This window comes from Corythoichthys intestinalis, chromosome 14, assembly GCF_030265065.1.
Source record: "Corythoichthys intestinalis isolate RoL2023-P3 chromosome 14, ASM3026506v1, whole genome shotgun sequence".
Lineage (NCBI taxonomy): Eukaryota > Metazoa > Chordata > Actinopteri > Syngnathiformes > Syngnathidae > Corythoichthys > Corythoichthys intestinalis.
This window is the reverse complement of record NC_080408.1, coordinates 6,484,724-6,505,072: the sequence shown is the minus strand read 5'-3', so window position 1 is coordinate 6,505,072 and position 20,349 is coordinate 6,484,724. Positions and strand designations below refer to the sequence as shown.

The window sequence follows — 20,349 nt, the reverse complement described above, 5'->3', positions numbered from 1 at the left end:
CAACTTGACATAACCTCGCGACTCGACTCCACATAACCTCGTGACTTGACTCCACATAATTTCGTGACTCGACTCCACATAATCCTGTGACTCGATTCGACTCCACATCTCGTGACTCGATTCAACTTGACATAACATCGTGACTCGAGTCCACACAATCTCGTGATTCAATTCGACTCCACTTATCTCGTAACTGGATTCGACTCCACACAATCTCGTGACTCGATTCGACTCTACATTACCTCGTGACTTGATTCAACTTGACATAACCTCGCGACTCGACTCCACATAACCTCGTGACTTGACTCCACATAATTTCGTGACTCGACTCCACATAATCCTGTGACTCGATTCGACTCCACATCTCGTGACTCGATTCAACTTGACATAACATCGTGACTCGAGTCCACACAATCTCGTGATTCAATTCGACTCCACTTATCTCGTGACTCGATTCAACTCGACATAACCTCGTGACTCGACTCAACATAACCTCGTGACTCGACTCAACATAACCTCGTGACTCGACTCCACATAACATCGTGACTCGACTCCTCATAATCCCGTGACTCGACTCTTGATAACCTCGTGACTTGACTCGACTCCACGTAACCTCGTGACCCGATTGTACATAATCTCTTGACTGGATTCGACTCCATATTATCTCGTGGCTCGATTCAACTCAACATAACCTCGTGACTTGACTCCACATAACCTCGTGACTCGATTGTACATAATCTCGTGACTGGATTCGACTCCACACAATCTCGTGACTCGATTCGACTCTACATTACCTCATGACTTGATTCAACTTGACATAACCTCGCGACTCGACACAACATAACCTTGTGACTCGACTCCACATAATTTCGTGACTCGACTCAACATAACGTCATGACTCGACTGGACTCCTCATAACCTAGTGACTCGACTCCACATAACCTCGTGACTCGACTCCACATAATTTCGTGACTCGACTCCACATTATCTCGTGACTCGATTCGACTCCACATTATCTCGTGACTCGATTCAACTCGACATAACCTTGTGACTCGACTCGACATAACCTCATGACTGGACTTCACATAACCTCGTGACTCGACTCCACATAACCTCGTGACTCGACTCCACATAACCTCGTGACTCGACTCCACACAATCTCGTGACTCACGTCGTGACTCGACTCGACTCCTCATAATCTCGTGACTCGATTCTTAATAACCTCGTGACTTGACTCGACACCACATAACCTCGTTACTCGACTCCACATAATTTCGTGACTCGACTCCACATAATCTCGTGAGTCAATTAATCTCCATGTAACATCGTGACTCGATTCGACTCGACTCGACATAACCTTGTGACTCTACTCCATATAAATTCTTGACTCCACATAATTTTGTGACTCGACTCCACATAACCTCGTGACTTAATTCAATTCCACATAACCCCATTACTCGACTCGACATAACCCTGTGACTCGAACAAAACATACTGTACCCTCGTGACTCGACTCAACATAATCTCGTGACTCGACTCGCCCACAACAGGTAAGACTTAAGACTTGTGACTCGAATTATAGTGACTCATGAAATTGTCTGCTATAAAGCAAATAGGTAAAGAGGGCGGCCAGTGACAGCAATAGACATCCAATCCATTTGAAATGTCTAAATGGATTGGACGCAGAGGTGGGTAGAGTAGCCAAAAATTTGACTAAAGTCAGAGTAGTGTTACTTCGAAACAATATGACTCAAGAGTCATCCATAAAATTGGACTCAGGTACAACAAAACAAATGTTTGGTGAAAAGAATACACAAAAAATAAGTAACTGCTTAGAATCTCAGATTTTATTTTTTTAAAAATAGTATATTTTTTTCTCAGCAAGTCAATCATATGAGCTGTTATTATCAAACTGTACTACAACTATTACATGACCATATTAAGCCAAAAGAAAATCCACAAAAAATAATCAAATTCCGACTAGAAACATCACTCTTCCAAAGACCATGACACCCTCTAGTGTAGAAAAGCAGATTTCCTACAATGGAATTAAAACGATCATATCTCCGGTTTTCCGTGGTCTGTCGATGCCAAAAAAAAACTCAGAGAGAGCTTCAAATCTGTGCTTTCGCGTCACGTTGATGGCAACGCTCAACGTCAAATAGTTAATTTTTTAATGGTGCTTCAAAGACGCCACGTGATTGAACACACAGACGTGCTCAAAGGACTTCTCACTTGCTAACTTGTGCTCGGTTATGTGACGGCATTATTACGTCTGATTGGATGGAGTCATGTGATGATTGTTGCAATGTTTCATTGGTGAAACTGGAGCCACTGTTCTGGGAAAAAAAAAGTCAAATCTAGTATGTGGAATGAAGAGGGAAAAATGGAATGACTCTAGTATAGGCCAAAGTAGCAGAATAAGAGTAGTGTTACTTCTTCACAAATATAATCAAGTCTAAGTAAATAGCGTGGTAAAACCACTCTTAGAGGTACATTTTTCTCTAAATTACTCAAGCAAATTGATTGGACGTCTTCCGCCGTCACTGGCAGTGAACAAGTCAATTGACACCCCTGCGCCTTTTTGAGATCTGGTCGGTTTAATTTGTTGCACAGGTTCTTTTCATGAAATCTTGATTTCTTTCCCATGATGAATAAAATCATTTTAAAACAAACGATTTGATGTAAAGTGGGTTACTTTTCTCATTTCAAACTCATTGGACAGTGCTAGACGTCCAATTGTGTGGCTCTGTTAAATTTTCTGCTTTGAATTTAAATGGGTATATCACTAGTAAACTGGGACTACTAGTAAACTCTCCCACTTTGTGGCAGCCACTGAGTTATGTCTACATATATGTTACCGAATGCATCTTGATTGAGTAGTATTTTTTATGAAAATTCTTTTAAATCCATATAAATGAAAAACTATTGGCTAAGGTAACTTTACACATTGGATCTGTTTAACTTCATAGTTTATATCTAGTGCTCCAGCTATCAATTATTTTAGTTTGAATAATCGGATCAGGATTTGATGCATTCCAGAATCAATTCTAGGTGATGTAAAACACAGGCTTGGTAAAATGGCAATTTAAATTGAGCATTAAATGCTAACACAAAAATAAATCTCCCAATTGTTTCTTCAAACTATGCAGGATTGCACTTTCATAAAAAAATAAAATACAATACCTGATCTTAGCATCAAGCAATGTTCAAAAAATAAATGAGGATCAAAGTACAACAAAAGAACAATTGGCTAACTTTCATTGCAAAAGTCCGCTAGCTTAAATGCTATTAAATGTTTTTTTTTTTTTTAATTTACAATACTCTTAACAAATTGTTCAAACCTATATTCCCACAAAAACATCAAACTATATCTATAAACTAAATTATGAATGATAAAAAACATTAGCTGAAACAAAAACTTATCTTATGTTTGTTTTAGCAGATAGCAGCTGGATTAAGCCATGTTGAATAAATTACGTCATATTCACTGCAGCCACTAGAGGGCAGTGCAAACTAAATCCAAACACACTCAAAACAAACCATTACAAAGACACTTTAATTGAACGAATCATCGAAGCAGGAAAATTTGATTCAATGCTTTTTTCCATCGAATTAATCGTTGCCGCACTATTAATACCTCCATTTTTTTCTGACTGTATAATTACAATTATATGGATATGTATAGCCCATTCCAGCCACACAAAAAATTGTCACTAAAAACAAAAAATGAAGTAGCCTATTAAAAATTTTATTTCTCAACATTTCTACCAGGGCTTTCTCGTTTTAACGTATTTACATCTTGTTTTAGCTTATTGATAACCTAGTTTTAGTAGTAGTGCCAACCTCATTTCAACGTATTGGCAAACTTGTTTCAACAACTAGTTGGTGGCGAAGGCTAAACGCTAAAAATATGACCTTTTCCCTTAGTTCCTCAGGGTTTGGGCATGCACAGTTAATTCTATTAATTCTCATACTATTATTAGGAGAATAAAAAATAATACGTAGGGCTAATGTAGCTGAATAAGCAGTTACATACTTTAAAATCAACAACATTGTGGAGGCATTTTGTGTTCTAGAATCGTTTTTACAAATAAGGGAATCTTTCAAATTTTGGCTCGACATCAATTATCCACAGAACGATTTAATAACCTGGAAATCCTTCATATTTTGGCTCATCAACATCAAATTATTATCTATAGAATGATTCACTGCTTGTTGTCCTTTTCTTTAGCCCTAATACCAAGTCGTAATCTATAGCTGCAGCTATAGATTATAGTCGATTAAACGATGAACCAGTTCGAATAATCGAGTAATCCGATAAAGAACATAAAACATTACCTTAGCTGAGCCCCAAACGGTATAAAAAAAAATGAGGATCTTGGTACAACTTAAGAACAATTGGCTAACTTACATAGCAAAAGCCCGCTAGTTTAAATGCTATAAAACGCTAACTTTTTTAATGCTCTCAACAAATATACCTATAAACTAAATTACAAATCCTTTAAATAAACATTAGCTCAAACAAAAACTTAGTTTACGTTGGTCTTAACAGGGAGCAGCTTGATTCAGCTGTGTGAAATGAGTTGTCATATTCACAGTGTATCCACCCAAATCAACAAAACTAAATGCAAACCTTCACAAAAAAAACACATTACGCAACTCTAAACGAATACTCAAATCAGCCAAATTTAATTCGAATCTTTTTTCAAATCAATCGTTACAGCGCTAGTCGTAATTATCAGAAAGTTCAAATGGGGGGTGGGGAAGAATCACATTGTGCCACATTCCATTACATTTTATCCAGACACGCACAACAAGTTCATTCTTCATAAAAGTTTTATTAGAAAACAAAATGCAAGAGCAACAACCCAGACACATGATAAACAGGGGTTTCAGTGTGGGATCTGTTGAACCCTTTGCGGACTCTACTTGAAGGAATTAAAACATTCTCAGGTGGTCTACAGACAATCAGGGACCGAAACGCTTTCTCCTTCTTGAAGTACATTGACATATTATTTTAAATCAATCGTAAGTGGCTCGACATCGGCTGAACCTGACAGTTTCAACCACATAAATGAATGTGACCGATCTGTAGTCTGAGACGTTTGATATATACAAAAAAAAACCAAATCTTCCAGGGGCCGAAACAATGAACCGTAGAAAATGAAAATGCCGCTTTTCCAATGTCGAGACTAACGACGGCCTGCTAGAACGTGAAAAAGGCAAAAAAACAACATTTACTCGACGCTTGGACTCCGTCTGCGATCGGCGTGTTTGCTGTGGTCGGTGCTGGCCTCCCTCTGGTGATGACTCCTCTCTCTGCTGCGGCTGCGTTTGTGCGAGCGCTGTTCTCCGTCGCGTTCCTTCTCCCTGCCGTGGCTGCTATCCCGCTTTCTGCTCTTGTCGTCGCCGGCGCTCTTGTGCCGCCTCTCCCTGCTCCGACTCCGGCTGAGCTTCTTGGCCTTTCTCTCGTCTCGGTGCCTCTCCCTTTCGTCTTTGTGCCTCCTGTCGTCGCTCTTCCTCTCCCTGGACCTGTCCCTCTCGGCCGGGCGCTCTCTGTGGTGGTCCCGCTCCTTCCTCTTGTTCCTGTCGTCGCCTCCGTCGCGCTCCTTGTCTTTGCGCTCGCTCCTTTTGTCCCTGCTGCCGCTACGGCTTCTTCGGCGCTCGCGCCGCTCTTGGTGGTTTCGTTCGGCGCTGCGGGATCGTCTCCTCTCCCTGTCGCGCTCCCTAGCGTCCCTCTCTTTCCGCTGACGTTCACGCTCCCTTTCCAGCTCGCGGTCGTAGCTGGGGCCGTGGCGGTCCCGCTCGCGGTGGTGACTCCGGCTCCTCGATCGCTTCGGAGAGCGTCTGGGGCTCGGTGTCCGCCTGGGGCTCCTGGTGAGAACATTTATGACAACAATGAAAAATTAATGAGATCTTTTAGAGTTGATTATTACCCTAATATTAAAGTGCACATGACACCTAAAATATTACACACAGTGTTTTATGCTCCTGAATGAAATGGACTGCATCGATGTGTGTGGAAGCGATCAATATATTTACTCAATTTTTTGAATCCCGCGCTACGAAAATGATGACTTCCGGCAACGGTCTCGGATTGAGGAAGATTTGACGTCAGAGAACGAGATCATCTTCACCATACAGCCATACTATTGTATGTGGAAGGACTGCGGTTTCAGCTGATTTTGCGGATTAATTTATTTTTTTGCGTCACGCCAGCCCAATGTGCTGCAGGCTTTTGTTGCTACACCAGTTTTTTTACACCAGAGTTTTTAACCGAGAAAAATAACCCACTACAATGGTGGAAAGGGTGGCATATTGTTTCCACGAAACAGTGTATTTAAACATGAACATGATGTGGATCACTTGATCTTCAAGAAAAATCTGCCATTCAAAAAAGATATAGACAGTGATGAGGAATAAAAAAATGTGGAAGCGCAGGCATAAGTGAATGACTTTGCTGTGTATAAGGTTAAAGTAATGATTATAGACCTGTCTGTCTAAAATGCCTTGTTTTCATTCCCCCAGTTATACCAGTGGTAAAGCATAATTTATTATTCATTTATGATAACACTAGCAGGTTTCATTCTTTTTTTCTAGAGCTGCTGCATATAATTAATACTTTTTGCTTATAAGATGTTTACGTTGAAAGTTTGCACTTAAATTACTTACCTATTGTGTTCAAAACACCAGGAAATACAGTAATTAAATTACTGCACTTTACTGTGGTCAGTCACTGAAGTTTTATTTTATTATCAATCCCATCCAACAAAATGACGGTCGTATAGTAAGCTTTATTTTTTTTTTTTCACAAAAAAATAAAACAACATTGGTATGAAATTTTGTTGGTTAGTTTAACCTTTAATCTTTTCTTATATGTTTAAAATACTGTTCGAACACACAAAATTTTTTACTATCGTATCGTTGTCACTCTGTATCGAACCGTACCGTTCTTAAACTGTATTGAATCGTATCGAATCGTTCGGCCTTTAAAATATCGTTTTTTTTAATCGAATCGTAACCTGTGTATCTAGATACATATCGAATCGGCTTCATGCCAGAGATTCCCAACCCTAAAAAAAAAAAAGTTCTTTTTAACACAGACATTTTAAAATAACACATTTTAGAGCTGCAATTGCAATACCGTGATATTCATCGAGATTCAACATGTGACGATTTGATTACCTTTCATAAATCTTCAAAAACAAAGATTTTCGTCTATAAGAGGTGAGTACACGAACGTTCATGTAGTGTTTAACCTTTATTGTTGCCGTTTTTGAGATGTTACTACTTAGCGCTATGCTAATTAGCAAATTCGCTAACGTGTACTTCCATGTCCATTTGTGCGTTGTTTGGTGGTGTACAAGAGTTACTCTGTATGCAGAACGTGCAAAACTAAGATTAAGTATAGTGGTTACACTACAAACATTGGTTAAAAGTTGTTTTTAAAGGCATTTTGTTTGTTCCCAGAAAATGTGGAATTCGTTAGACCAGTGTAAATTTTTATTGTATTGTTAAGAGAAATAAGTACTGCCTTTGAATCAGCTAATGTTTTTGCACCTTCTTGTGAAAAAGAGCAGCTTAAAGTCAGCTTTACGTTGTAAAGGCATGTTTCCATTGTTCCTGCTGGATCATTATGTGATTGGAAATAAAATGTAACAGACATACATTTTGTTTGGCTGCTTTAAATAATTAACCCTTTAACACCGAACGCGTCGGCAGCGACGCGTTTACGCATATCGCCTTTGAAGCTTCGTCATGATGTAATTACGTCACCCACGTGCCGCTGGTTGGTCTCATTTGAAAGTGCAGAAGTTGATGTCCACACCAGTTTTTATTTGAAGTCAATCGACCAAGAAAAACGGGAGACAATGTCATTTGAGTTTTATAGTTTTATCGCACTCATAAATATGCATTAAAACGCTGCATGGACCATGTATCTATCTCTATATTTCCATCATTTCTTGTCCTTTTTCAAAACCGAAAGCAGCACAAAAGACTACATATCCCAAGAGCCGTTGTGTTGTCAAGAAAGACAAACCGAATGTGATCATATTTAATTTCCGAGCGAGGCGCCAACTAATGAAAGGGAGGCATGCGAAGCAAGCAACGGCCGGTTGGTTTGAGCGAGCGACTTTGAAACGTGCAGAATGAAACTAAAACAACATTTGGCGCAGCTAATGCATTATTTCATTAACTCAAGGAAGAAGAGCCGTATTTGTCGTTGTTTTCTTTGGATGAGTTGGCGTCTCGGCGAGTAGATTTGACAGCAGTGAGCAAACGGCGAAAGAGTACGGTGTGTGACGCAGCGCCGTAAACTGTTCAAGAAGCTTTATTGAGTGCGCAAAAAAAACTATTGGGTCGCTTGCCTGAAAATTTTGAATTGAACTGAACTACTTGTCAATATTTTTTAAAATACTTTTCAATGTTATATTTTTTCTTCACTATAATCTTTTCAATTTTCATGTAGAGAAGCTAGATTGCATGTATGTATATACTTTTAATAAGGTGATGGGTACAACACCTAACTTCACAAAGAGATATCCTCCAAACCCTTTTTGTGTTAGATTATATAATTTTTTTCTCACTATTTTGCACTGTATATAACCGTTTTAACCATAGTATGTGTAAAGGCCAAAAACGCCTATGACTATACCTGCTGTTTGTGTTGAATTGTCAAACATGAAACTATTCAATCTTATTTTTTTCTATTGAATGTTTATCTTAACACGTTGAATAAATATTATCAAGCTTCAAAACGGTTGGTCGAGCATGTTTGGTTGTCAATGGGACATCAACATTACAAATTTTGAAAAAATATTTTGGGATCTTTTTTGTCTTTTTGGGTCCAAAATGTGGATTATAATTGGTCAACGAGGAAAATAACAGTTTGGACATAAAGTTCAAGGTGTCCTGAAAACAGGGACCCAACTTGGCCATTGTAAACAATTTTTTCTTTGAAATATAAAGGCAACATCAAATGCATGCAAATTCGCCCAAAATAGGCTTAGGTAAAAAAGTATGAAGTAGCCACAAAGGAAAAAAAAGAATCCTGATGATCGTGATCGTCCTTCATAACTTGAAGATCGTTCAATAATCGAATCGTAATCGAATCGTGGGGTGCCATAGACGGCACACTCCTGGTTATCATCCCGTCGGAATCTCATACCGGCACATGCGTACTTGAAGCACTGGCTGATAATTTATTTCACTTATTTCTAGTAGTTTTACACTGAAAACAAGCAAATTTAACTAGTTATAGGGAGGTGTGTTTTTGCAGTATAGTCAGTCACTAGTGCAATTTTTTAAAATTACCTGGAGCGCCGGCGTTCCCCTTGTCTGCCGCTTTCTTCGAAAGCCTCCTCCTCCTCCTGCGGCTCCTTCTGCGGCACTTTCCGAGGCCGGCTCTTCATCTGCTGGTCGATGCTCTTCTGCACGGGCACGGGGATGCGGGGAAACAGAGTGGAGAACCATTCCAGCTTGGTGAGGAATGAGCGAAGCATCTCGCCGACAGTCATCACGCACCCGCCGCCCGCTTTCACGTCCAGCTCCTGGAATCAAACAGTGGCGGAGAGCCGACGGGAAACTGTTTAACACGCTTCGAAGTCATTGTCGAGTCGACTCAAAAGTCAATGTGTGATGGCCAAGTACTGAGCCTTCACCTCTGTTCATCTAGCTTAATCTTTCTATTCAAATGTGTCTGTCTTTACATTTAGTTTTGCTCATCATCTAATCTGCCTAGCTGACATCTGTGCTCGCACGGTGATTGTCAAGAAAATGAACAGATTAGCGACACCCCATCCTCCGCGGGAGTCTTGCCAAGCTTGTAAGAAGACAACTGGCCACGGTGGAAGCACAGATGCGAGTCTGGGGAAGAGGGAAATTAAATTTGTATGGTAGAGAACAGTCGCTTTGCACTCACACACGCAAACCGACAGTGCTGAGATACACTATCCAATTCACCTGCAGCACAATGGGCATCTAAAGACAAAAACAGGGCAATTAACCAGTTGTTTAGAAATTAGATAAAGAATATTTCAATTCACTAGAATGCAGAACAGCAAAGGAGGCCTGGTTGCACACCTGGGTTCAAACACATTCACCCAACACATTATTAGTTGCAGTGGAACAACTTTGACATTAGGGGTGGGAACCTCTTGATTTCCAGTCACCTTATTTTCCTTTTGGGGCTTTTACAGGTCATTTCCTGCTCCTTTTAAGCGATTTACAGGTTACTACTAGGGATGTCCCCATCCAGGTTTTTGCACTTCCGATCCGATACCGATATTGTTTTGCACTTCCGATCCGATACAGATACCGGCTTATCTGTGCATGTATTAAAGTTTAAAGTTATTTAGCCTCCTGACTTAGTTGTCAGACTCATGTTGAAAAAGGTTTTAGTACTCCTGATAACAACTAGCCAGGTGAGTGAGCCAGTAGCTGAGTTTGAATAACGCACAACGGTTGGTAACAAGAAACTGACCTGTTTATTCAGTGACAAACACAAAACATTATAACTAACAAACAGAAATGGCATAGTCAGTCAGTAAAATGTGTAAATAATATTGTAAACTGTCTTATAAAAGCAAAACACACGAACAACCTCAATGGAAAATCCCACAAACCCCTCCAAGCTATTAGAAGCTTTTAATGTTTCGTGCAGTAGTTACAAAAATTGTATAAAAAGCCTCTCAGGTTTAAATAAACGACTATTTCAGTATCAAGTTAACATTTTAAAACAGTAAATAAAATACTCAAGTCCCCATTCTGTATCAACTGTTAAAGTTGTTAAAATTGCTCCCGTTATTCCATAATTTCCCTTCTGTCTACTTTCGACATGTGAAAGTTTTAAAACTGTTTTGAAGATAGATTCAAGTCATGATTTTGCCGATTTAGGAGTATTTTAGATAAAAAGTTAATTAGGTTCGCTTGGAAGGTTAACAACAGCCTACTAGGGAAGTCTCCTGCTTTAAGATGGCGGCTGTTTACTAACGCAACTAGTTTTCAATACTTCAATGTTGCTAACGCCGTCGAGTCTGTCATTTTGCATCTAATTCTATATACATATGATATCTATTATCTACAGTAAAACAATGTTGACATAGTTTGTAGCGGCTGTCAGCAGCAGTCAGGTATTCTTGTGTTTTTTATCCAGCGGCATGGGTTGAGCTAAAGCCGTGAGTTGAGCATTGGCATTACCCGGGTCTATGACAAGCATGATGTTTACTCTCGGGACGCAATGCGGTCCATTTCTCATTGCGTCCCGAAGACGGCGCTGTGTATTAGTTCCGCTTTACTTGACATATTTCAATAATCGGAATTTGGATGTTTGTGAATCGTTCTCGAATCTTCCACGGCCGAATCACTCAAGGATGTAATGACGGCTGGGCATGTTGTACCGCGGTTCTAAGTGTTGGATGGTGCGTCTTTACTCACGAGAGATAATGGCTCGTCATCCAGAATGAATTCTTCGGCAATGACTCTTGTTATTCCCTGGGCTTTGGGACTGTCAAGAGCCAGTTTGTCACACATAGCAAAAGTTTCTGGCAGTGTTAGTTGCGTAGGACCTTTCTTTTTGTCTTCGGTTTTCTTAACATACTTCTTATATTGTTTGTGGTGGTACTTCGCTAAATGCTTGATTAGGTTGGTTGTATTAAAACTCCTTACAGCTTTACCACCACACTTGACTTTAATGTGGCATTTGTTACACTCTGCCTCTTCGTCTTTGTCGTCCTTTAAGGTGAAATGATCCCACACAGCTGACATTTTTACCGATTAATTCTCTCGGTAAATTGGGAGACAGTAATGTAAATGTAGTGTGTTGAAGGTGTGCCGTAAAATGTGGACCGGCTTTTAGGGAAACCGAAGCAAAAACTGGAATGGATTTGCCGATCCGATGCGGATTTTTTTGCCCATATTGGCGTCCGATCCCATCCAAATATCGAATCAGGACATCTGTAGTCTGAAGTGAGCCGCGTTTTCCAATTCCGTGGTCTAGTCAGCCACACTTTTCAGTTGCGTTTCCTTTTCAGGTTTTACCACAGACAACGCATGTGGGTTGCGATTGGAAAATTATGACTCCAACGTCACGCAGAAGTATAGTCTGTTGCACGGGAAAAACGGGTTCAAATCCCTCTGGGGATCTTCATTTAATTGCTTTTGCTGCTCGTTTTCTGAAATATCGACATCGTTGTCCTGCTCATCACTTTTCCGCTCAGTTTAAATTGGAAGGGCAGAACCGAGAACATGTTTATGTAGCCAACAAGTGACACTGTGGAAGTAGAGCAGCGAAGCCCAGTGACGTCGCCGCCCAGAGTGCATTGCCTCATCTACAACAATGGCGACCTACTCGTTAAACTGATTTTTCAAATTTTTATAAAACCGAAAACATTAATAAAGGGTTTGAATATCAAATTATTATAAGCGAGAAATGAGAACTACAAGTCTTTCTGTCCATGATTTCTTTTAAGTACCCCAAAATAACTACAAAAAGTCCAAAAGTATTGTATTTTGTTTAATGATGGAGGATACACTGCCCTCTGGTGGCAGTGTTGGATCTGGCTGGACTGTCAACATGTATGAGTCAGGAGCAGACTCAGACGTCTGACATGGATAAAGGATAGCTGCGATCTGCTTTGGCCCTCATAAGGCTGTAAGTTGTTTTGGCTAATATATGTTTGTGTATGCTTTTCTAATTAATTTTACAGCTACACTTTGTGGAGTTACCTGCAAGCAATTTGCTATGAGAATGGTAAATATGTTAGCATTCATAGCATTTAAGATAGCAGACTTTTGTTAGGCAAATTAGGCTAATCTACTAAATTTCCATATAGATCAGACTAGATGGACGTTAGAACATCAATTGATTTGTGTCAAGTGTTTTATTGTTAAAATGCGTGTCGTTTTGATCATAAGTGTGTTACAGCTTTAAAAATTGTCAAAAGTGAAGGATGTAAAATGCCTGAAAAAGCACAATTGCCTTGTTTAATGTCGGTCAAGCTGAAAAACTTTATTATTTATTTATTTTACATTTAATGAGGACAGAAAGTGTCATATTAATAAAGTAAAACATAAGATGATACTGTGAGGTACAATAAGGTACTATTTATGCTACTTAAAAAAAGACTAGTGATAAAATGACGGACGAGACTCCGGCGTTGTCAAGTTGAGTACGTCTTAACTACCTAACTACCTTTCGTAATAATATTGGATGTCAATATTGTTCCCCTTCAAGTAGTTGTGCCCAAATGAGTGTAATAGAAGGTTTGAATGTGTGCAATAATAACACAGCCAATTCAAGAGAAGTCTTTTGTGCAACTAGTCCTGGTCACCTCTTGTCAAAAGCATATGGACATGCCTTAAAATAAATTACACATGACTGGTAAAAGATGTACTCTTGCATCATTTGAGGTACTTACCCTGACAACAACAGGCAGCGTGGCAAGTAACCTAGCTATTCAGGTTTAGAGGACAAAACTGCAAATATTAAGCCAAATGAAGGCAAAGGTGAAAAATCAGCTATGCGCATCACAGCAAGAAGGGGTGACGATTGCTCTCATTGCATGAATTGCACGTGTTTAATGCATTAAAAAATAGAAACGTAAAAATATTACCAGGTGGGACATACCTCCTCATCATCCATGAAGCCGTCATACCAGTCTATTAAATCAGCTGGGGGCTGCGTGTATCTGAATAGGATTCAAGAGAACAAAATTCAAAATCAGGATCTTCGAGCGGTGACTACTAGTAGAATCAGCATACCGTATGTACATGAAGCCAAGCGCTCGGATGTAGGGAGAGTCCGTGTGTGTGATCAGGCCCATCAGCTGCTTGCGTGTCAGCTTGAGTGTAAACAGTTTGTATAGTAAACAGAAGGCTGTCGAAACGATGCCTCCGGTCCCGACGCCGCGAACCTAGAAAAGAGCGAATCAGGTACAGCTACTGACTGCATCGTGGTATAAAAACAGTCCGCTACGATTCCGTTCAGAAGTCTGGGTTTTGTAGAATATCCTAGAATCATTTCCTGATCAATGCATCGATAATCGTTGTATCGCCATATCTTGAGATCTTTATTGTGAGCTTTGTATCGCAAATTTTATCGTATCGTGAGGTACCAAGAGGTTCCCACTCCTAATCGCGATATATCACCTTTTCGATATATTGTCATACACTCTAGTCGCATACGCGCAAATACTCATGCCGAATGAATGTTTTCAATTGAATTGTGTTTTGCTCTCCATGCTATTAGTCAACCAAAACAAAGACATAACTCAGGTTACATTACAACTAAATGTGCTCCAGATGGTTAGTGTGACACATAATTTCTAAACGACCAACAGTCACATCATCAAGTTGTCTCAGTGACCCCAAACTTCTGAACGGTAGTTTAACTAATTCCAATTGGAAATCTACACAATTAGGTGAAAATATCAGTGAGACTAGGAAGGACTACAAGAGTTAAGGATGGGGAAAAGAAAAAGCACGTACTTCTCACTTACCCCTCCGCACATTCCAGTCTGACCTGCAGTCTTTCTGCTTCCTTTCTCCCATGGCTCAACGTGAGTCACCTACATGGAGGCACAATTTCAAAATTAAAAAAAATAAACATTCATACCCAGTTCGCTGATTCCATGATTTAAAACTAACAAAAGTAACATGGAACAGCGTAACAAACGGCTAACATCTTACAGTATTTTCTACAAAACGTGCAATGAACACGTCAAACCATACAGATATTATCCATACTCATTGTAATGCAGGTTGCTTTGAAGCAGTGTTTTTGTCAACAATGACGATAACAAAAAATATTTCATCAATGAACGCTTTTTTTCATGACGATGACGAGACGATAAAGAGCTAAAAACATGTTTTTCGGGAGACTAAAACATATCGAGACGTATATACGCCATAGTTTCTGTCAGTTTATATGTAGTTAGCCTGCGTTGTAGGATTGTCTGGTTGTGTCACTCATTTGATGTGCTGTGACCCCACCCTGACTCACCAGTGTGTCCAGTCTCCAAGCTTGCACACACGGTAAAATTTATTTTCTTATCTTGGCCAGAGAGAATATGCAATCTTGCTTTAGCCCTTAAAGGGAACCGCGATCTTAAAGACTTGTAGGCTCCAATAAGCCACAATTGTTCTCTTTTACGAAAACATGTTATTTGAAACACATACTATTGCCATTGATTTAAAAATCTATAATATTTAGTACATATTTTGACCTACGGAGGGCGCCATGTTTAACGTGCACAATGCACACTGGGGGTGATGACGCGGTTGGGCTGGACTAAGAGAATAGCTGTGCTAGTGAGGAAGCGAAGCTAATACGACGACTGGCATGAATTTGTCAAATTTTGCTGCTGGTCAGATTGTTTTGTTACACAGCTGTGGGATAAGTTCCCAATGTCGTACTTGCATTCAATTCCAGCTCATCAGCTGTGTCTTTAAATCGATCCTCGGTGGCTTGCCGAGAATTGACTTGCTGCCATTTGACAGTTTGTATATCCCTTCGTTGCTCGTTGCAACACTGCCTCGTTTTTTTGTCTGTTTGTCTGCCTCTCACCGCAGTTTTCTTAATTTTTTTTGGTCAATTTTTTTTATCATGACCTACTGTCACAGACCCTTTTTGTGTCTTGCTTTTCACGATCGCGTGTTTTTTTCTTTGTGTTCAATTAGAGCTGGGCGGTAAACCGAAAATTTACCGTCACCGAAATTCTTCACGATGACCGACGTAATTTTGACCATGTCGGTAAATTCGGTAAATTAATAAAACATGAAAATAGTCTTTTCATCCCGCTTTGACTCTGTTGTTCGTCTATGTTCATTCCCCTTTAAGAAACCAGTCAATGTACTTACGTAGGGAGTCACGTGATCATCAGGAAGCCAATCAAACAGAATCCCGGTAAGCTAACGCTAGCAGCTAACGCTACAAGTAAAACGTGATGGAGTGTGGCTTAAGGGAGGTTCGCCAAACTTTCACCCGAAATTTAGTAGACTCTTGGTGGCCTCCAGACGGACTTTCACCCGCTCTCCTCCCTTGTTCTCACGAATTCCGGAGATGGTGCTTTCAGTGCTTTCTACTGGTAGCCAGGCAACAGGCTAATGCTAACGGCCGCTAGCGGCTAACGTTAGCGCGCTACAAATGAACGTGATGGAGTCGGATAGCGGCTCTGATCTTGTCAAAACGGCTGAACTTAATGAGTGGATTGGGCACGGACTGCATCTAGCAATTACTATGTCGCGTTGTTTTGTATCTGACTGTGTGTGATTTCTCTGATAGCTTTTGTGATGGTAAAGCATTCAGCATAAAGCACAATCCAACGGTGAAACTCATAATATGACAGAGAAATGGCCCCAGCTATTTTTCTGTATGTGCTTAATTCTGTCATTATTGCTATCATAAAATCTTAAGTGTTTCATTTGCAGAAGATCAATATAGCTTTAATGTGTGTCTGTCTGTTTGGGGGTTCATGTATGCATGCATTTATTAAAAAATGCACTGGGGGGGGGCTGAAACCATAAAGTAAACACTTGTATTGAATAATTATGTCAGCAGCCATTAACAATAAATTGTCTTTTTGAAGTGTAATGTGCAAGCTGCAAATCATTTGTGTTACAATGACATGTTTGCACAGGCATATTGATTTTGACAATGTACATTGTTCAAGCCATACACGCTGTTATAAATGCTCATACTTGAATTCTTATTTTTTACAATACATTTTTATAAACTTAATGTTTAGACTGCATGTACAATTGTTGAATATATCAAATTGAATGCTGGTAACTAAATCAACAAGAAACTGTTAATCTGTATTTCATGCATTGATTCAGATTTTCATATTATATAACACAGGGGTTTTCAACCCAGTCCTCAAGGCACACTGTGGGTCCTGGTTTTTGTTCCAGCCGATCCAGCAGAGACAGTTGAACCAATGAGGCTTCTGCTAAAACAAGCCACACCTGACTGCAATCAACTGATTGCACTTGTAAAACACCAGATTGGGGAAAAAGTGTTGTCATCTTGTTTGGTAAGAATGAAATCCTGCACCCACAGTGTGCCTTAGTGGAATAGGTTGGGGACCCCTGATATAACAGTCCGCTTGGGCGACTTTATCGTCATTTATCGTTATCGAGGTAAATCTGCTCAATTTATCGTGACACGTGTTTAAGGCCATATCGCCCACCCCTATGTTCAATCATTTCTTTTATGCAATCCCCATGTTGTTGTTGTCTGTTTGCTGTCTAAAGTGAGCCGCGTTTTCAAATTCTGTGGTGAAACCAGCCGCACTATTATTCACGTTAGCCTAATGCTAACAGCGAGCCTCGTCTTAAACTCTCAGGCAACTTTTTGTACATAAAGTTTGTGGTGTCCAGGTGGGTATGATTAATTGAAAATAATGTACTGTTTTCCTGCTTAGTGTGTATTATCAACAAGTTGGCATTGTTCTTGTAGAGGCTACAACATGTGCTCGACTGTCAATGTTCAATGGAAATAGCTGGAAACCAGTATTTATTTTTGGAATATTTTTTTTAAACTTTTACTTATGAAAACATACTGTAATTAGAAAACGTCAACTACAACTAGACTAAATTGGTCTCGAGTTTTCGTCAACAAAAACTCGACCAAGACAAAGACATTTTGAGATGACTAAAATATGACTAAGACTAATAAGTATTATTGTGAAAAGAGTAGGACAGACAAAATTTAAACGGGCCGTCAAATACAACACTGCTTTATTAATACTTTTTAAGATTAAAACTAGTCGGGAGGCATTTTGGAGACAATTAAATCTTGAAATGTCCCAGATCACATGGAAATCAACCGAGAATGTCATTTTTGGAAGATAACTATCGGGTGAGGGTTTTTTTTTTTTTTTTTTAGAGGGCTACAAAGCAACAAAATGAGATGCACAAGGCCATCGTCAACAGAACAAAAAAAAAAGTATTGTACAACACAATATATTTTTTTTAAAGAGAAGATTCGGGTGAAAAAATGTTTTAAGATTTTGAATGGCTACAAAACCAATAAATGATCGAGAAATTAGTATTCCAAAATAAGTTTTGTAATGTATTAATAAATTGCGAAGGTATCGGATCGGTCCTCGGTATCGGCACAACCTCAAAATCTGGTGACTCGAACACAAAAATAATTGACAATTAGAGTTGACCTGATCACATAACACTAATATTTAACTAATTGGCTGCCACTGACGGCGTCAGACGTCCAATATATTTTGATTGGAAGTGAAAGGCGGCCCCATTCAAAATAGATTGGACGTCTAGCACTGACAATTACATTGAAAGACGAGCATTCACACCACTCCTCCCCGTTTAGATGAATTGAACGTATATTGTTGTCAATGACAGAATGTGTTAATTGTGCCATTAAAAGTATGGCTGCTACGACAGCCGAACTAACGCCACTTTGTTAGCTTGAGACGTGGTCACTTTGCGTTGGGGCCAATAAATGAACACGCATGAGCAGTTTTTAAATATATAAATATTCATATATTTTAGAAATCATAATAAATGTACAGCAAACCCAAAAACTCTTCCGTAACGTTCCTCGAACGTAGCAGCTCGCTAAATGTTAGCCATGCCTAGCAAGCTGCCGTTAGCCAATTAGCTTAGCATCCGCCAGACTTACCTTGAAATAGATTTCGTCCACAACTTCGTGGTACGTTTTAAGTTCATACAGCTGAACTTTGAAATAGGGCGAGGACAGAACGTTGGTGAGAATCATGGGGTTGAGGTTCATAGTCTTCTCGTTGCCCCACAGGGGCAGTACGTTGCCATGTTTTCCGGACGCAGGCTTGTTCATGGCCTGGTTTCCGAGGCCGGCCATAGTGGCTAAAATCCCGCGACGCCGAGCTCTTCAGGTACCGCTGGTCCTCTTTCCAGTTACAAATCCATTTGTGTCGTTTCCGTCAAATTCCGATTGTAACCAATTCCGATCGTAATCGGCGCAGAATAGGTAGTGAATCGACGATGACAACTTCTTCCCGCCGTCGTTGCTGTAGCTCGAAGTGCTGCTGATGATGCGGTGTGGAACCGGAACTGGATGGTGGAGTTGTGGTGCAGTGCGAGCCGCGGTACATACGTCAACATGGGGTGGAGAAATACTTATTTTGAGTAGTATTAGGAGGGAGCTATCGATTTGGATAGAAGTCCGATTGGATTATTGGTAAGTAGCATGACTTGTTATTCTAAGACATTTCTGCGACTGCCTGTGATTTTCAAATGTTGCTGACAAAGTAAAAAGACTGGGTCAGACGCCGTTTTGCTCAAATGTAATCAACTGAGACAATTGTAAACATTTTAGTTGAATTAATTGTAAAACAACGTGAATAAAATCCAATGAGCTTGGTTTTTTTGAGTTAGCTAGATGTAGGAATATGACGTCACAGCGTCATAATGCGCAATCATATGCAGCCGTTCACATTTTCTTTTCAATAACTCACTTTATACACCTCTAAAAGACATTATAGGTCCCTTAAAATTGTGTTTGGTTTAAAAAATAATTTAAAAAGTGACCCGAACAACAGCAAAATATGTCTATTATTATTATTTTTTATTATTATAAACACTAATACATCACCAGCAACTGATACACTAATGTTGCCTTCACATGCTGTGGGAAAGATGATGCTACCACTTAACCCCTTCAGACCTGCATTCTTTCTGCTCCCCCCCCCCCCCCCCCCCCAAAAAAAAAATCTGTGATTTTCGCTTTACTCAAACACCATAATTTTTTGGGGTCGGGAATATTTCATGCTTTTATTGGTTATTTTTAATGTTAATATGTTTTTAATGACAAATGAGCACTTTACGTTATCGTTTTTGAAGTTGCGTTTGGTCAGCCATTTTCAAAGAGCCAAAAATGGAAAAGAGGGCGTGCCAAACCTCATGATTTGATTTCGATGGGTAAATTTGCATCCAATCGTGTCCCAGAAGTGGCACTAGGCAACTAAATTCGGTGTATTTATTGGTTTAGAAACACAAATGCGTCATATCCTTCAGCAGCATGCTTAGGTCTGAAGGGGTTAATTGGTAATTTTGAGTACTGTACTTCCTGTTCATGTGCTTTTGTTGTAGCAATAGCAGACACGGCCTTTATTTTGGTTTGTTGCGCGGGCAAAACAATTTTCGACCTTTTAGGTCATTTAATACAATAGGAAGAGAAGCCATCAAAATGCAAATGGAAAGTTTTTGTAAGTGACAGTGGCCCGGGAAGTGGGGTGCTGCAGCACCCCCTGGTGTTGGGGAGGAAAAAAGTGTTTTGGGAGATTAAAAAAAAAAAAAAAAATCCATAAATACAACATATTGAAACAACAGCGTATT

The 20,349-nt window shown here is 39.7% G+C and overlaps 2 protein-coding genes across 2 annotated transcripts in view; one reads left to right on the top strand and one right to left on the bottom strand.

Annotated features, from left to right (window-relative positions):
- Positions 1 to 4,717: 4,717 nt before the first annotated feature.
- On the bottom strand, positions 4,718 to 19,363 carry prpf38b (pre-mRNA processing factor 38B). The gene is made up of 6 exons (XM_057857184.1): positions 18,656 to 19,363; positions 14,502 to 14,570; positions 13,765 to 13,916; positions 13,631 to 13,691; positions 9,319 to 9,554; positions 4,718 to 5,877 (listed from the first exon to the last, which is right to left on the bottom strand). Exons 1-6 carry the CDS (start codon positions 18,851 to 18,853, stop codon positions 5,241 to 5,243), a joined length of 1,353 nt encoding a protein of 450 aa, XP_057713167.1. The 5' UTR covers positions 18,854 to 19,363; the 3' UTR covers positions 4,718 to 5,240.
- LOC130929743 (mitochondrial adenyl nucleotide antiporter SLC25A24-like) overlaps positions 19,051 to 20,349 on the top strand; it is a 54,638-nt gene continuing 53,339 nt past the window's right edge. The window contains exon 1 of the mRNA XM_057857183.1: positions 19,051 to 19,192. The gene's annotated coding sequence lies outside the window, so the exon portion shown is untranslated. The remainder of the gene's footprint in view (positions 19,193 to 20,349) is intronic.

Coding starts and splice junctions, on each gene's coding strand:
- prpf38b (XM_057857184.1), bottom strand. CDS start 18,853: ATGGCCGGCCTCGGAAACCAGGCCATGAACAAGCCTGCGTCCGGAAAA. Junction 14,571..18,655: donor TGGACGAAATCTATTTCAAG/GTAAGTCTGGCG, acceptor GCCTCCATGTAG/GTGACTCACGTTGAGCCATG. Junction 5,878..9,318: donor GGGGAACGCCGGCGCTCCAG/GTAATTTTAAAA, acceptor TGTTCTCACCAG/GAGCCCCAGGCGGACACCGA.